Source organism: Labrus bergylta, chromosome 6, assembly GCF_963930695.1.
Source record: "Labrus bergylta chromosome 6, fLabBer1.1, whole genome shotgun sequence".
Classification (NCBI taxonomy): Eukaryota; Metazoa; Chordata; class Actinopteri; order Labriformes; family Labridae; genus Labrus; species Labrus bergylta.
In genome coordinates this window covers 12,413,058-12,428,492 of record NC_089200.1, presented here as the reverse complement: position 1 = coordinate 12,428,492, position 15,435 = coordinate 12,413,058, and the positions used below count along the sequence as shown (strand labels likewise).

Here is a 15,435-nt window from a genome sequence, read left to right as displayed (position 1 = left end):
GTAACATATTGACAATCTTTGATATCAATATTCTTCAAATAAGTAGCTTTATTTTTAAAGTTAAATACATGAGTGCAAACTTGCCTGAAAGCTTTAAAGCATTTTTATTTTTTAATTCTCAAGTGAACTATTACTCAACTAGACAAACCAATAACCTATACCTACCAATGTGTCCTACATCTCGAGGACAGTACTCAATAAGATACCGTGGAGTCAAATTATGGAACACGCATATTTATTTACTTGATGATGTTTTGTCTTTTTCTAGATACAAATCGAGACTCAGAAATGCGTTGATGTCAGAAAGATTTGTAGTGAATAGTGAATTGTCCTGATTTTGTTATATTGTCTACATACTGTATCTCCTGTTTTGCTCTATTTTTTATGTTTTCAAAGTTTGTATGTAATTTTCAATTGGGTAAATTTTATTTGTGACAGTAAATATTCTTACTTTGTTTTTTTTAATTTTTTTACTGTATTTTATTTTAACTTTGTTTAATCTCTTAAGGTGAGGTTTTGAGATAAGCCCTCATGGGTTTCTACCTCACCTGCACATGTGTTTTATTTTATTTTTGTATTTTCTGTTTGATTCTTCTTTCAAAAAATGTGCAAATAAACTAAACTAGACTAAACTAAGCCCACATGACATCGCTGCCTCCGTATCTGTGATCGTCTACTTGAGTCTGTTTGAGCTACTTCCTGATTCAAAGTCCAGCTGAGAACTTGTAGCGATAACAGTGAACATTGGAGATGTTTTTGCAGGAGCTTCATAGATCAGTGTTTATTGGTTGTCCTGGGCCGTGAGAGAGCAGGGAGACATGCAGCAGTCTGTGGAGGCTCTGGTGCGCGTGCTGGAGACCTACAGAGGAAGAGACAAAATTGTAAGTCGACTAATCATATGTGAATGAGAAGAAATGCAAATAAACAACTAACTCCTCTGCGCAGGGTTATGTGCTTCATATAACGTTGGCTTCATTGAGACTGACAACACTTGAGAGTTTACACATCTTCTACTGACCTTTAGTCACACGTCAATAAACCCTTAAGAAAGGAAGGCTCATAAGTGTGAACACGAAATTAAATTAAAGTTCTGAATACAAATACAGTGAAACAATGCATTTTAGTGTTTCTGTGTCATGCCTGTATGTATAATTGAATATTCAATATATAGTGAAGTAACCACTTGTAGACAACAACATCAACAGCAGCATTACTTTAATAATCAAAAGACTACTTTGGTTATTTTTAATGCAAAACTGTGATATTGTTCTAGTTTTTGGGTTTGTTTTTCTTCTTATTTACACTGGATGTCGATCTTGCTGGCTGCAAACAAATCTACCAACGGGTACAAATAAAGTCACCTGAACCTGAAGTATACTGTTCATATAGTGTTTGGACAAAAATAAAGCTACTTCAAGTTGACATTCACAAAAATAATAAAAGTTTCAATATGGTTGCTTGCCTGTAACAGAAGATACATCGATCACCTTCAGCATCCCTGAGTTCTGCAGTTAAACATTTTATTTCTAAAGCCATTAAAAAAAAATGTGTATCTCAAGATTTTAAATGAATTTCTTCACAGAGGATAACTTTCCAAATGCATTTTCCTCAACCTGGTTTGTCAACCTTTTCTATAATAGCTTCTAACTGATAAATGAAGCCAACATGAATCGTCATCAATCACAACAATGCACTAGGGAGCAAAATGGTTAAGTTATGTTGTAGTGTCACTTTAATGTTGTTGATTTTTTTTCATGGTTATTACTTTTTTTGTGTGTGTGCCAGAAATGAATTTGGATAAACATACAAATAGTAAGACTGACGTGCTGTGCTTAATTTCAAAAGATGATTGTAGGGAATAAAACTTATTTGTAAATACTCAGAAACTTCTCCACTTTTTAATCCCCCTGGTGTTTTTCTTCCTGTGTTTATCGCCGCAGATCAGGACGGTGTGTTATGGTTCCCAGCTGGTTGGAGGAGTTATTTCCCGTAAAGCAGAGTCAGACATTTCATCCCAGCGACTCGGGAAAAGTCTTCTGCTGTTTTCAGCTCAGCTCAGCCAATGCAGGACGGTGCTGAGGCTGTTCGATGATCTCTCCATGCTTGCCTACTCTCATGGTTATGGGTTTGGAGGCACGGTAAGAAACAACAACAATGTGCTTTATCATTCTCTATAATTCAGTATAAGAACGATGGTTTAGCTTTTAAATGGTAGCAGAGGTTTTTTGTCCATCATCTAACAAAAGCTGTATCAGATTTTGTATTTGCAAGCAGAATTTCAACACTTCAGCCTAACAACACAGCTCTTATGAAGCTTTACTTGTTGTGTTGTCTAAAACTTACAAGATACATTATTGAGTTTTTCTAAATTACAAAATAACGTTTGGTTAGTTTTGTCAAAAACAAAATTCTGAGTGCAATTGACTGAAGTTTTATGTTAGTGCTTGTACAAAGTGGACACAAAATGTAAATGTCTTGTTTTAAAAACACTTTTGAATATCTTCTCTGTAAAAGAAAGTATGATACTGTGATTTAAAAAGACGCAGTGTCACTGTGTGCTCTGCAGCATCAAAGCATGTTCATTTGTCTTTCAAAGGAGGAGGATTCAGGCGTGCGCTGGATCTCTGTGCTGACTAACTTGGCCGACCAGCTGTATTACCCCTGTGAACACATCGCCTGGGCAGCAGACGCAGAGCTCATCGAAGTGAAGTCTGATAAATGGTGGCTGCTCAGCACGGTGCTGTGGGGAACCTCGCTGCTGCTGGGAATACTCAGGTTTGAGATGATCTGTCCATAAAGAGCAATTCAACTCTGACTGGATACACTGATATCGTGGTCAAATGGAGTGCTGGAATCAAAATCCTCACTTATGTAATGATTAAAATGTGTTTTTACACTTAATTTCTGGATAGTATCTGAATACAGCGATGTGAGAATTGATGTATTGCAGGACAATCACATTGATGAATCACCACATCTGATAAACTGAGGAAACCCGAGAAGAGTAAATTGCAGGATTAATGCATTAATTCCTCGCAATTTGGTGTCAGTTTCATCCCTTATCACACTCCTTTTCACCACTGTCTTCTGCTTCTTTTATCCCATTGCAGACTTCTTCTTTGGCCAATTAACTTCTGATCAAGCACCGACATAGGTGTCAAGGTGTCATGAAGTAGTGACGCGGTTAAGACAAATATCCAAAGAATGTGTTTAGAGCGTCATTTTTTGTGAGTGTTAGGATATTGGTATCAGGCACCAATGATTTGATAATTGTATCACAGAGTCAGTACGGTGATATATTGCTGTATTGATATTTTGTCCCACCCCTAAGCGTGCGGACTTGGACGATTCTGCATCGATTCAGAGGCAGAACATAACCGATTGTGGAGCCCTGATTGATGTAGCTTGTTGATCATTTGAATCTTTTCCTCTTTTAGATCTCTCAGAGTTTTACTGCTTCTGAAGAAAAAGCTGAAGAGACAGGAGAGGGACGGAGGAGGGAGCAGGTGATGAATCTTCAGTTTTCCATCATTTATTATTATTATTATTATTATTATCATTATCATTATCATTATTATTATTATTATTATTATTATTATTATTATCATTATTATTATTATTCACTATCTAACAGGACATTCAGAAGAAGTCGGTGAGACATTTTCTGAAATATGTCATAATGTTCTCATTGTGTTTTTCCTCTGCAGTCACTCTCGGCTGCACAGACAGATGCGAGGGGAGTTGCTCTCTGTCCTTGGCAGCATGGCCGATCTCAGTAATGCTGTTCACTGGATGCCGCCCGGCTTCCTGTGGGCGGGTCGATTTCCCAACTGGCTGGTGGGGCTGATGGGCACCGTCTCGTCCCTGGTTGGTTTGATCCAGATGAGCGGCAGCAGTGACCAGACAGATAGTACATAATCTTTTCCCCACAGTGAACAGTAGATCAGAGGCTTTGATGAGCACTGAACAAATGATGTTGTGGAGGAAGTGACTGAGTAAAGGTTTGAAACCGATCCTTAATGTGATCAGAATTTAGGCAGACCTTTGGAAGAGATTTCATTTCAGTGTTCAATCCATTATACACTCAACCGCCTGGGAATACAATGGCACTAAGTGAGTCAACTTATTAGACTTGTATGATCTATGGCTTGATCAGATGTGACTGACAGCCTTTTAAAGGACAATCATCTTCTTTTTGTTTAGATTTTTGAAGCATGTTTGTGCATTTTAGTTGTAAAAAAAAAATGCACAAGATTGAATGATATTGATCAATCAAAAGGATTATTTTTCTAACAGCTATTTGCTGCAGCATCACATTTCACTAATTCAAGTAATTATAGTGTGTTCAAGAAATGTTTTCAGAAAGTAGGATTCAGGTTCTACATGACAATAGGTCCAGTTGATGTTGTGTAAAGTCACAGGCAGCTCGAGGACTGAATCGTCTCTGTACTTTGTACATAGTGCCACGTACCCTTTGTATACTGAGAGACAGTAAGTGCAGCCAAGACTCCAAAAACAACAGATTCAACTGGGACGACAGCTTCTTTGCTTGAAGAACACAAGACTTTGTTTTCAATATGCAAAGTGGTATGAGCCTCGGTGGCACATAGGTTGATTCTTCAACAGAGCACTGTGCTTGAATAGCTTTCACCTGGTTTAAGTTCAGAGGAGATGCAGAGGGACACCAAACCTCTACTTGTTTAGTCAATCACCTGAGAAGGTGAGTGCACAAGAAGCTGAGAATGTTGAGAATGAGAGCGTTGAGCAACTAAAGCTGTTGATTGGGATTGTGCTGTTGTGATTTTGAGATAAATACAATGACATTGTGGAAGAACTGCTAGTTGATGCCTTAGATACACACACTGAAAGTCCTGATTTTCAAACTTGCATTTTCATATAACGTGATCATAGACTGTAAAGATTAAGAACGTGATTCATGAACTGTGAATTATTCATTTTTACATATTTTGTAATTCTTGGATTGCTCAAGTAAAATTTGATTTCTAACACTCAGTCTTTGAAGATTAAACTAGTGTATGTTTAAACTATATTATGTCATAAAGCTGGTGTAACTCTAAATGGTGATAATATAGAGTGATATATGTAAAAAAAAATATCAGCCTAGAGAACACTGACTATTTTTCAGTGGAATCTCGTCTGTGTTTCTATTGAAATTGTCAAGGTGATAATTGGAAGTTCAATCGGATTTATCATGTTATTATAAATGGTATAAGCTGATGATTTTCTAAATAAAGTGAGTTGCCTTTCTTTTCTACGATCATTTTGTTGACGTTTGATTGAGCAGGACTGGAAGGCTCAAAATGACGTATTCAACTGTTGCCTTCAAGTGCTGCCGAACGAATAGTAATTTAAGAATAGAGCCTTTAAAAAAAATTAAAAATAAACATAATAAAGGACCCATTGTTAACCCTGCTAAACTTGGTCCAAGTTTCCGTTGTAAATTAATTTTAAACCAACCATTATAAGTATACCTGTATTCAGGTGGTTGAATTCCAAATCAAAATGACTTACAAATACACATTTTCTTTATTTTAGTAAGAGGCCAATTCGTTTTGGGGGTTCGGAAAAGTATTTTTTACAGGAGTTAATGATCATGTTCTCGGTATAGGCCATAGGCTGTGTAAATAATGTATTTACAGTCTTTAGTTTAGGCTTGCAGCGAAGAAATAAACCAGAGAACGATTACTTACTGGGCGCTACAAAGTGTCCTGAACGCAGCACAGCTTCAGAGTCAGCTAAAAAAAAAAAAACTATCGAGTTGAGAAGAAACGATGACATGCAGCTCTGCTCTACATATTAACTTTTATAACCGCATGACTATGTGCAAGTTATTATATTTAACAGTGTCGCTAGTGGTAGTATGACGACTCAAACAAAGCTAAAGTTTAGAAAAAGACTGAAATCCCAAACCACGTCAACTTCTCTGTCGTGGCAGACACAGGAGTCAGTGTGTGGGTACAAAGGAACCGAGAAAGACCTCAAACATCAGGTAAGAACTGCTCGTTTCGCTGCTTTAAAACACACATTCAAACGTAGAAACTACACCGTCTGCTAAGGAGCTCATTGGAGGGTGATGAGGTTTTGAATAAGCTGAATTGGTTAACGTAAAGCTACTTTGAATAGCTATCTTTAGTGGCTAAACGTGGATAAAACGTGAGTCTTGGGTTGGGTGTTTGATTAAACGTGATTGGTTTTCCGAACAGAAAGCCCTCATTTAAATTCCTCCCCTCAATGTCCTATCTTTGAAGGAGAGGATAAATCTAATTCTGGATATAAAAGCAAGTCGTCTAAATTACAGGCTTCTTTTCAGACCGTTAACGCAACATCCACCCAAGCAGCTGTATTTGTTTCTATTTATACAAACTAAAGCAAGAAAAAGGGGATTTTATTTTTATTTTTAAATCCTCACTTTCCTCATGAATTATTTATATAACCAATTATTATCAGATTTGCGTGATTAGTAAAATTATTTTGTAAACATTTTAATTGTGACTGCTTTCATACAGATGATCACAATTTTCAAAAACAGCAGCTTTTTGAATGATTTATCTTGCGCACTTATTTCTTACGCAGTTATTTCGATAGTCTAAAAGTATAGATCCATAGTCTTGAAATTATTTGTCATGGTAACCGAATTACTGGTGTTGATAGTGTAATGGTCTCTAGAAGTGTACATGATGGGTAATAATGACACATGTTCATGTGCACTTTGTACATGTCACGTCGGTCAAGGTGCAATGAGGACAAGAAACTATATGATTGAACTTGAGATAATGCAACCTTTAACTAACAGTGTCTGTTTTCTCAAAAGATAATATGTGTCACAATCTTCTGTCATCAGCAGGTTGTTTTATGCACCACCTCTTGTTTACAAAAAGATCCCTTTCTTTAATGTTTAATGTGTGTTGTAATGCCTCTGACAGGCTTTCTTACAAAATGGACTCAGACATCTGCCCTGCTGTTAAGTCAGCCTCAAACACCTTGTGTCCCGCTGCTGATCCGGCTGAGCTACTCTCCGGTGTTGAGTTCAGCAGACAGACTGTGGCAGCAAGTCCAGGTTCAGCGGTGGAGGATCTGGACTCTTACAACCCCATCGAGCCTCCTCCTTTAGACTGGAGATCTGAATCCTCCAGCGAGGCAGGCTCAGCCGATGACTTGGAGGACCCTAATTTCCCTCCTGCTGTTGAAAATCTGGACGAGGCCGGCCAAGGTGAGCCAGTAACACTACCGTCGGACGTGAGTCGCACTGTGGCTTCTCTCGACATGAGCCAGCAAGAGCTTCTGGGAAATATTGTAGAGCTGGTCAAGGATATTAATGTTGAACTTGAAGAAGAGGGTGAAGAAGTGGAGGATGAGGAAGGGGTTGAGGACATGGAGGGTGACAGGGAAAAACAGGAGGGGGAAGCCTTGTGTGATGTGGAGAGCAGAGTCGGTGAAGACGAGGTCGAGGTTGTCAAGAAGAGTTCAGGTGATGAAGACCACAGCCGCATTCACAGCCTGCTCAGCCAGCTCCAAATGATGGGTGAAGAGCCTCACTCCAGCCAGAGGACAGTACCTCACCTCACCCAGCATCACTACTCCAGCCGGTCTGAGCATGAAGTGTGTGCGCCCTCCCTGAAAACAGATGACAGCAGTGAGACCACTGGGCTCCTGTTCTCTGAGAGCCACCACAGAGACCTGCTGGGGCTGCTGCAAGTCACAGAGATCGGCGCGACACCCGCTCCAAACCGCGTGCCCATCAGAGGGGAGGTCGACGCCGTTGTGTCCGTTTCCTACAACCAGGAGGACACACCAAGGTTTTGGCGGCATTATGGGAACGGTCAACAGCAGCGGCACAGGGAGGACTCCCTCGCCTCCTTACCTGATGATGAGTACCCTGAACCAGTGTGGATGAAGCTGGGCGAGGAGCCTCCAGACGAAGAAGAAGAAGCTGCTGCAGAGAGTGAGCAGGTGAGCTGATGTACTTTCTTTCTGTTTTTTTTTTTGTTGCTGAAACTAGCAGATATATTTGTTCAATTTCACACAGAAGACCCTAGTCCTCATGTGACTCGTGCATTTTAGTTATTTTTTAAACATTTATTTTGGGGCTTTTTGAGCTTAAAGTTAGTGTAAAGTTTCATCATATAGAATAAAATAAAGTAGATGAATCGCTTTCATATATCATCTGAGCTGTTTAAAATTTGATAACTTTTAAGTGTCATCTTACAAATATTTTAGTTTGATTGTTTGTAGCTTTTTTTTCTCAGATAGAAAATGTCCAGATTTTCTACTTCTATTACAAACTGTTACAAAAGTTACAAAAAGCAAATGTTTTGTCTCCGTCTGTTCAGCCGCCAAAACAAAACTAAAGACTGTCATTTTTTAGTTCTGTTTTCTCAAGAAAAGAACGAGCAATACAAAGCAAAGATTGGTCTTTTGAAGTTGCTGAGTAAGCTTTAAAAAATTCTTTGAAATGTCTTTTAATTAACCAAACACTAATCAAACCTAATTCCTTTTTTTTTCCTTGTGATTGCAGAGTGATGATCAACCGTCATATAAAGACGGTAAGTCACTTCGTCATACTTGTTGTTTTTGTTGAACTGCAGCTCGTCTAAATGTAATGCGTTGGAGTCATTGTCTGTGTGTTTGACTCTTCAGTGCCTGGTCCATGTGACCCGGATGACCTGTTGGATGGAGTCGTGTTTGGTGCAAAGTACCTCGGTTCCACTCAGCTCAGATCCGAGAAGAACCCGTCCACAAATGCTCGTATGACCCAGGCTCAGGAGGCCGTGGACCGCATCAAGGTGAAACCACAAAAGATACTCTAACCAATTCAAAAATCAAATCATCAGCCTGTGACATCACGGCTATGCGCTGCCCTGTTTGATGTTGCCGCTGTGTGTTGGATCTTTTATTGTTCTTGTAATGTTTTGAGATCCAGCTTCTTCTTCTTCTTCTTCTTCTTCTTCTATAATACTGACAACAGCTGATATTGATAGTGAAACACGTTTGATATCAGTGTGATTGATGTGTCTTTCAGGCTCCAGAGGGAGAGTCCCAGCCGATGACGGAGGTGGATCTGTTTATCTCTACACAGCGAATCAAAGTGCTCACCGATGATACACAGGTGTGTTTTTCTGATGGCTTAGAAAAGGCTGATTGAATGTTTATACATCATCAGGTTTTGAGAAACTTATCTCTCTCTTTGCTGGAGCATTTATTTTTTCAGTATTAACACCAGGGCTGTGCATCTGGTCTCATGATTCCATTACGATTACCATTATCCTGTCAACGTGTCGATTCGATGTCATGATGCATGACGATGAGTTACATCCTCAATTTTCTGTATGACTGCGCATGGCTTCTTTTTAATCAATGAAGACAAGCAGTCAGTGAAATATGAACTCCCTTTTTCTTCTGTAGAACTAAGATAAATTCTATAGGTCCAGCTGCAGCAGGAAAATCTAAAAGCAATGTCAGAACTCAACAGTCAATTATGTTCTGTCACTGCATCGATACAGAATCGGTACACGTCCGCACTGTGATGCATCGCAGAAGTGATTCATTTGAACAGCCCTACACTACAGTAGAGTTCAGTTTGTATGGGTTCCAGGTTGTAGGATGAAACGAAATTAAGAAAACCAGAGTGTGAACAATGGACAGCTTTGATCAAGATGTTCCAGTGTCAGATCAAATCATTGAGATGATCTTACTTATTCAGAACTTTTTAGGATTAGTTTTACTTTGTGCATTGTGGAGAAACTGCTTGATCTGAGGACTTATTAAACAATTTTGAATCACAGTAGTGAATCTTATATTTGAAAGAAACCCTCCAAATGCAGAAATATCTGACATTACAATATATTCCTGATGAAGTGTCTTGACCTGCTTTCTCATCCTGAGCCTGAGTTAAAGATCAAACATGTATTTAGAAGTGGGTTTGAAGGGCACCATTGCACTTCTACATTTTCACTTGTAAGCCCTTTAAGTACGAAGGCTCAATATAGAATTGGGTGGTGATTTAATAACAGTGCTCTGCAGTAATGTTGCAGTCATAGTAGAGGTCTATTTTCCTCCACAGTGTGGTTGAATTGTCAAGAGAGCCAAAGTGGGTCATCTGCTGTCAGCTGCTCCCTCTTTGCATGGATGGATGCTCCTTGTTACACCATGCTTGTGGATATGAAAATAACAAAAGTTCTTTTTGTGTTTTTTCTCCTGCCTTCTGAATTCAGCTTCTTTTGCAGCTGATCATTGCAGAACTTCTGGTGGTTGTAATCCAAATGTATTTGATTCCTCACCAATGATAACTCTTCAAATGGTAGATTAGCAAGCAAAAAAAAAAAAGTGACTTAAATAGAAGAAAAGAAAGAGGGGCTGTGCTCTTTGTAAAGCTACAGTATCACTAACTCAAGCAAGTTTCAAGTCGAAGAGAAAGCACAACTTCCTGTTTCTAAAAATAGTAACCCCATTCATGTCTTATTTCCTCTCAGGAGGCCATGATGGATCATGCTCTGCAGATGATCTCTTATATTGCTGACATCGGTGACATTGTTGTCCTGATGGCTCGGAGGAAACGTAAAGGGCAGGATGGAGACTCTTCCTCCGGGTCTCAGAAGAAGTGTTTAATGATCTGCCACGTCTTCTCCTCTGCTGATGTAAGTTGGTCGACAGAAAAGCTGTCAAACTCCTTATTTATGAAATAGTAATCTCTCATGTAGCTCTCATACATTTTGTATCCCAGGATTTTTGTGTCCTGAGGTCACCACTTCATCATTTCAATTGATCTGTTTTTCCTTGAGCCTTTTACCCCACTAATGAACTCACAATGAAAGACTTTATTAAGGTGTCTATCGCTCCCCTCAGTGTTGCCCTCTGATCAAATGTGCTGTTTGTTTGGGTTGGACAATAGTTTCAGATTTGGCTTGGCCTGGTTTCCGTCCCTCAGACAGCGAGCGAGTTCTCCTGAATGTAAAAGTGGTCTGGCTGTCATCCCAGTTTCCCGCTGTTGGCAAGACTGAATGGGAGAAGCAGGAGGGAGAGTTTCTTTTTTAGAAACTAAGAAGCTGTGGGACACTTAAAGCCATGAGGCCACTGTTTCTACTGCTGTGTTTTTCTCAACTGAAATCTTTTATTTGTAAAATCAAGTGGGGTTAAAAGACATGCTGAAACAGAAAAAGAAGACTGTGATGAAAGACTTGATTGTCACTAATGTTTTATGCGTGCATTTGAGTGAAAATGGAGCCGGACTTGAATGCAACAAAACAGATAAACCCTGACTCAACGTTTCTCTGTTCCAGGCTCAGACCATAGCCCAGGCCATCGGGCAGGCGTTCGGAGTCGCCTACCAGCAGTTTCTTCAGGCCAATGGAATCAAGTCCAGTGATCTGAGGCCCGGCGAGTACAGTGACTACCTGGAAAGTCAGGAGCTCTACAACGGAGACCTGGCCCACTTCTCGGACTCTCAGAACATCAGAGACGTAAGCTCAGTGATGTCGCTGCATGTCTTTACACAGATGTGATGTCATCTTTGTGTGATTCTTTTATACTCTTTTTTTTTATATCACTGCTTACAGACGATGTCCTTTAAACATTCATATGTAGCTTTTAAAGAGAAATGAATTACACATCATTATTTTTTTGCCTTGTTGTTGACAGAAACATTATGAGATATATAACATGATACATGATACAGCGATTTCTCCAGATGTGACTCAGAGTTTTAGCTTACAAGGCTTCTCGGCACTCTGACCACTTAGTGTGATGCCAGAATCTTAAAATGCAATATGACACGAGTAAAAATCAATACCTGTTTCTACACCACAGCAAACAAAAAAAACTGTTCTAGGTACTCAATATTGGGTAATTTCTTGTTGTTGATGAACAGAAATGGCAGGGATTTTCAAATCTATACATTTTAAAATACTGATTTAAAAAAAGGGAGATCGTATCGTTTTAAAACATGTGCTATTAAAAAATGTGAAGGTATCGAAAATCTTCACAACCCTACTCACTACTGTGTTTACAGCCTGTTTTTCTCTTTTCATTTTTCACCTTATTGGGGCAAATTTTCCCACTAATTATCTCATTTTAGACAGCACCTGTGTAGTAACTAATACATCAAAAAAAAAAATGTACAAGATAAGTTTCTCAGTGGTTTTGGTCATTTACTTCAGGTTGCCATCACTAAAGCAGCTGGAGAGATCCTGGGTCTGGCTGTGGTGGAGTCAGGCTGGGGCTCCATCCTGCCCACAGTGGTGGTGGCAAACCTCCTTCACGGAGGTCCCGCTGAACGTTGCGGCGAGCTCAGCATCGGCGACCGCATCGTGTCTGTTAACAGCACGAGCCTGGTGGGTCTGCACATGTCCGCCTGCCAGAACATCATCCGGGTAAGACACATGGAGCGAACATACTATCATGGGGAAAACAACAACAATGACAACAATAATCGAAAGTCTTATTTTTCAGATTGTGGTAATAATAGAACGTCTATATGGGGCTTTATGGTCGCCTCCTGCACAGCAAGTGTACTTTTCTTAGGATACACTAGATGGCCCTGTGTCTCTCTCTACATATAATGATACTGGCAGTCAGATATTTACTGGGTTTTAAAGTACAGATATCATTACTCATCCAGTTGTTTTTGCCACTACTTAAGTGTTTCAAGAGTTTTTCTTACCCTGTAAAGGTAGAGCAGACTCCTTGAAGCACAAACCTGTGTTTGACATCTGTTAGTGCCATCAACTGTGGATATTATTATTGCTAAGTGTAATTCATGAGGCCTTAATTAATCAAATTATTGCAGTGCTTTGCATCAGCACGTTTAGGTCTTCACAGGCAGGATGTAGGGACCGTGGAGGTCTAGATTGCAACCAATTAACAGTAAACTTCAGCTAGTGTGCATTGACATCGAAAATTACATTAAAAGTATGTCAAAAACAATATTTAGAACAGATTCAGAGAGAAATCATTCAAAAGTGATTGCAGACAGCACATGGTAAAAGAAAGACAAGTGACAGAGACATTAATACAGGAGTTATCAAGGACAACAGTATTTCCAAAAAAGGTGCATAACTGGTTTTGTTGCACTTTGTTAAGACAGTAACATTCAAGACAAAATAAACAAGGGTCAAAGCTTCTAAACTTTGAACAAAACATTAAAAATACTATAACTTTATTGCTCTGATTCAAGTTTTGTTTCGGTTTCAGGACTTAAAAGGCCAAAAGTACGTGAAGCTCAGCATCGTTCACTGCCCACCAGTCACCATGGCGATTATCAGGAGGCCAGATCCCAAGTTTCAGTTAGGCTTCAGTGTGGAGGATGGCATTGTAAGTCAGCCTTTGTAGATCTCTTTTCTTCACCTTCTTTATATGTTGCCTCCCAGCTGTGGCTCACATCTCTTTGTTATGAACATTTCTGGTACAGATCTGCAGTTTAATGCGGGGCGGGATAGCAGAAAGAGGAGGCATCCGTGTTGGGCATCGCATCATTGAAATCAACGGGCAGAGCGTCGTAGCCACACCACACGACAAAATCATCCAGATCCTGACTAATGCTGTCGGCGAGGTGAGACGAGAGCAAATTCTTGCATGCAGAATGAGATTTAGTGTGTCATAAGTACAGTAAAAGTTCTATCCCTCATAGCTTTTTTAAAAACGTTTTTAAATGGTATAATCAACTTCAAGTTTCGATTTATTTCTTCTCCTTGCAGATTCACTTGAAGACCATGCCATCTTCAACATACCGCCTCTTAACAGGACAAGAGCAGCCGATGTTTCTTTGAGCGCTTTCAGCTGCATTAAGGACAAAAATACTGCACAGTGTTCAAGCTCCCAGAACTTTTGCCAAACTCCGAAAATATTATGCAACTGATCATACAGCTTGTAGAAAGCTGTTGTCACACCACTGAATAAAACAAGCTAGTCTAGCTATATATTTTTATGATGTAAAGTTCATTGGAATATCATGAAAGCATATTTTTAAGTGTCAGGGACGGATGGTAGCTTTGCTGAGCTAGCTGAGATGCAATAATTCATAAAAACATATTTTTAACGTGTATGACTTTTACAAGTACTAGGTATACTGTAATCTATAGAGCTTTTCGTCTTCCAGCCTGGTGTGTCCATTGTGCCTGAGTTGAACTTGCTTGCAGGGGGAATCAAATCAATATCTCACTCATTGGGATGTACTTCCAGTCCTTCACGTACACATGCAGGTCCGTGCGCCGGTTCATTTCGATAATGCTTCCCTGACTGTGCCTGACAGGAAGCAGATATTATGCACACTTGAAGGTAACTGCCTTATTTGATGGAGAGATACATATATTTTTAAGAATTTTCTGTTTTCATTGTTCATTAAAATGACCTGTAAGATATCCTATGGATGTTATTTATTGAGAGTCTGTGGTCGCTGAATTATTTCAGATGCAAAGTTGTTTTTATATAGGCAATATATAAATTGAAATGACTTTTTAAAACAAAGTGACATCCCTTCAATGACTGTGCTTGGGCTGCTGTGTATTAAAATTTGAACAGCTGATTGAATCTTGTTTTCTTTTTCAGTATATGTAATAGAAAAACTTGAATGTAGCACATCAATTGAAAGAAAATGTGTGTCATAAATGCAAATGAAACGTAAACTATATATATATACAGTTATTTTAAGTCGTTACAGATCTATAGTGTATTTACATTATGCTTTTGCTAATAAAGTAATGGTAATGCCTTGTTCTATATGCATAGTCATTATTACACTTTCTATAACACTGTATACATACACTGTTACACAACTTGGCTCTGTCCAAGCCTGCCCAATCAGCTGTCTACGATTATCAAAACATAGGGGAAAAGAGCCAATCATATCCTTTACCGGCTACTGTGACCCCACCCTTGCAATATACTTTGACCAATCAGCGTGGCCGGTGGGTGGGACTTAGCGCCAGATCACACTTGCTGTTACAAACGGGAAATGATGAGTCAATGACAAGCTACCGGCGGCTGTGTGTCCGATAGACCGAAGGAGACTTTATCACCTGTAATACTGAAAGGTAATCATTAACAGGAGTTTGAAGAGTGTTTAGCGCTCACCACGTTGTACGTTTTATTGCATGATGGTAATTTTATACCAGAAACAGCATCAGCAACATGCTAGTAGGAAGAGGAAGCTAGTGGGACTTTTCTACTTTCCCTTCAAAGCTTCACGTTAGATAATTATTTTAATGTAATATTTGTAATGTGAGAGTCAAAGAGTGACCTAAACTTTTTTATTGTCTGAGCTTAAACAATCAAAATGTAGACATAATTTACTCTGCATTTTCTTTGAATAAGCTGAGACCCACATTACATACTGAATGCATTTATATATTGTAAAACATTTAATAGTGTTAGTTTGTTATGTTTTTATTTGATAAAATGTAAACATGTAATTACATTTATGAA

General features: G+C 39.1%; 3 protein-coding genes across 4 annotated transcripts in view; all 3 read left to right on the top strand.

Annotated features, from left to right (window-relative positions):
* Window positions 1-701: 701 nt before the first annotated feature.
* Window positions 702-5,275, top strand: pex11g (peroxisomal biogenesis factor 11 gamma). The gene is made up of 5 exons (XM_020656208.3): window positions 702-881; window positions 1,941-2,138; window positions 2,597-2,775; window positions 3,438-3,506; window positions 3,708-5,275. Exons 1-5 carry the CDS (start codon window positions 819-821, stop codon window positions 3,916-3,918), a joined length of 720 nt encoding a protein of 239 aa, XP_020511864.1. The 5' UTR covers window positions 702-818; the 3' UTR covers window positions 3,919-5,275.
* A 466-nt stretch (window positions 5,276-5,741) lies between these two features.
* si:ch73-40i7.5 (amyloid-beta A4 precursor protein-binding family A member 3) lies at window positions 5,742-14,534 on the top strand. Its single transcript, XM_020656917.3, has 11 exons — window positions 5,742-6,010; window positions 6,945-7,971; window positions 8,537-8,564; window positions 8,659-8,804; window positions 9,041-9,127; window positions 10,491-10,655; window positions 11,298-11,477; window positions 12,174-12,386; window positions 13,207-13,326; window positions 13,424-13,564; window positions 13,710-14,534. Exons 2-11 carry the CDS (start codon window positions 6,958-6,960, stop codon window positions 13,779-13,781), a joined length of 2,166 nt encoding a protein of 721 aa, XP_020512573.2. The 5' UTR covers window positions 5,742-6,010; window positions 6,945-6,957; the 3' UTR covers window positions 13,782-14,534.
* Window positions 14,535-14,951: 417 nt separating this feature from the next.
* abca7 (ATP-binding cassette, sub-family A (ABC1), member 7) overlaps window positions 14,952-15,435 on the top strand; it is a 28,792-nt gene continuing 28,308 nt past the window's right edge. For both annotated transcript variants that reach the window (XM_065955763.1, XM_065955762.1), the window contains exon 1: window positions 14,952-15,044. The gene's annotated coding sequence lies outside the window, so the exon portion shown is untranslated. The remainder of the gene's footprint in view (window positions 15,045-15,435) is intronic.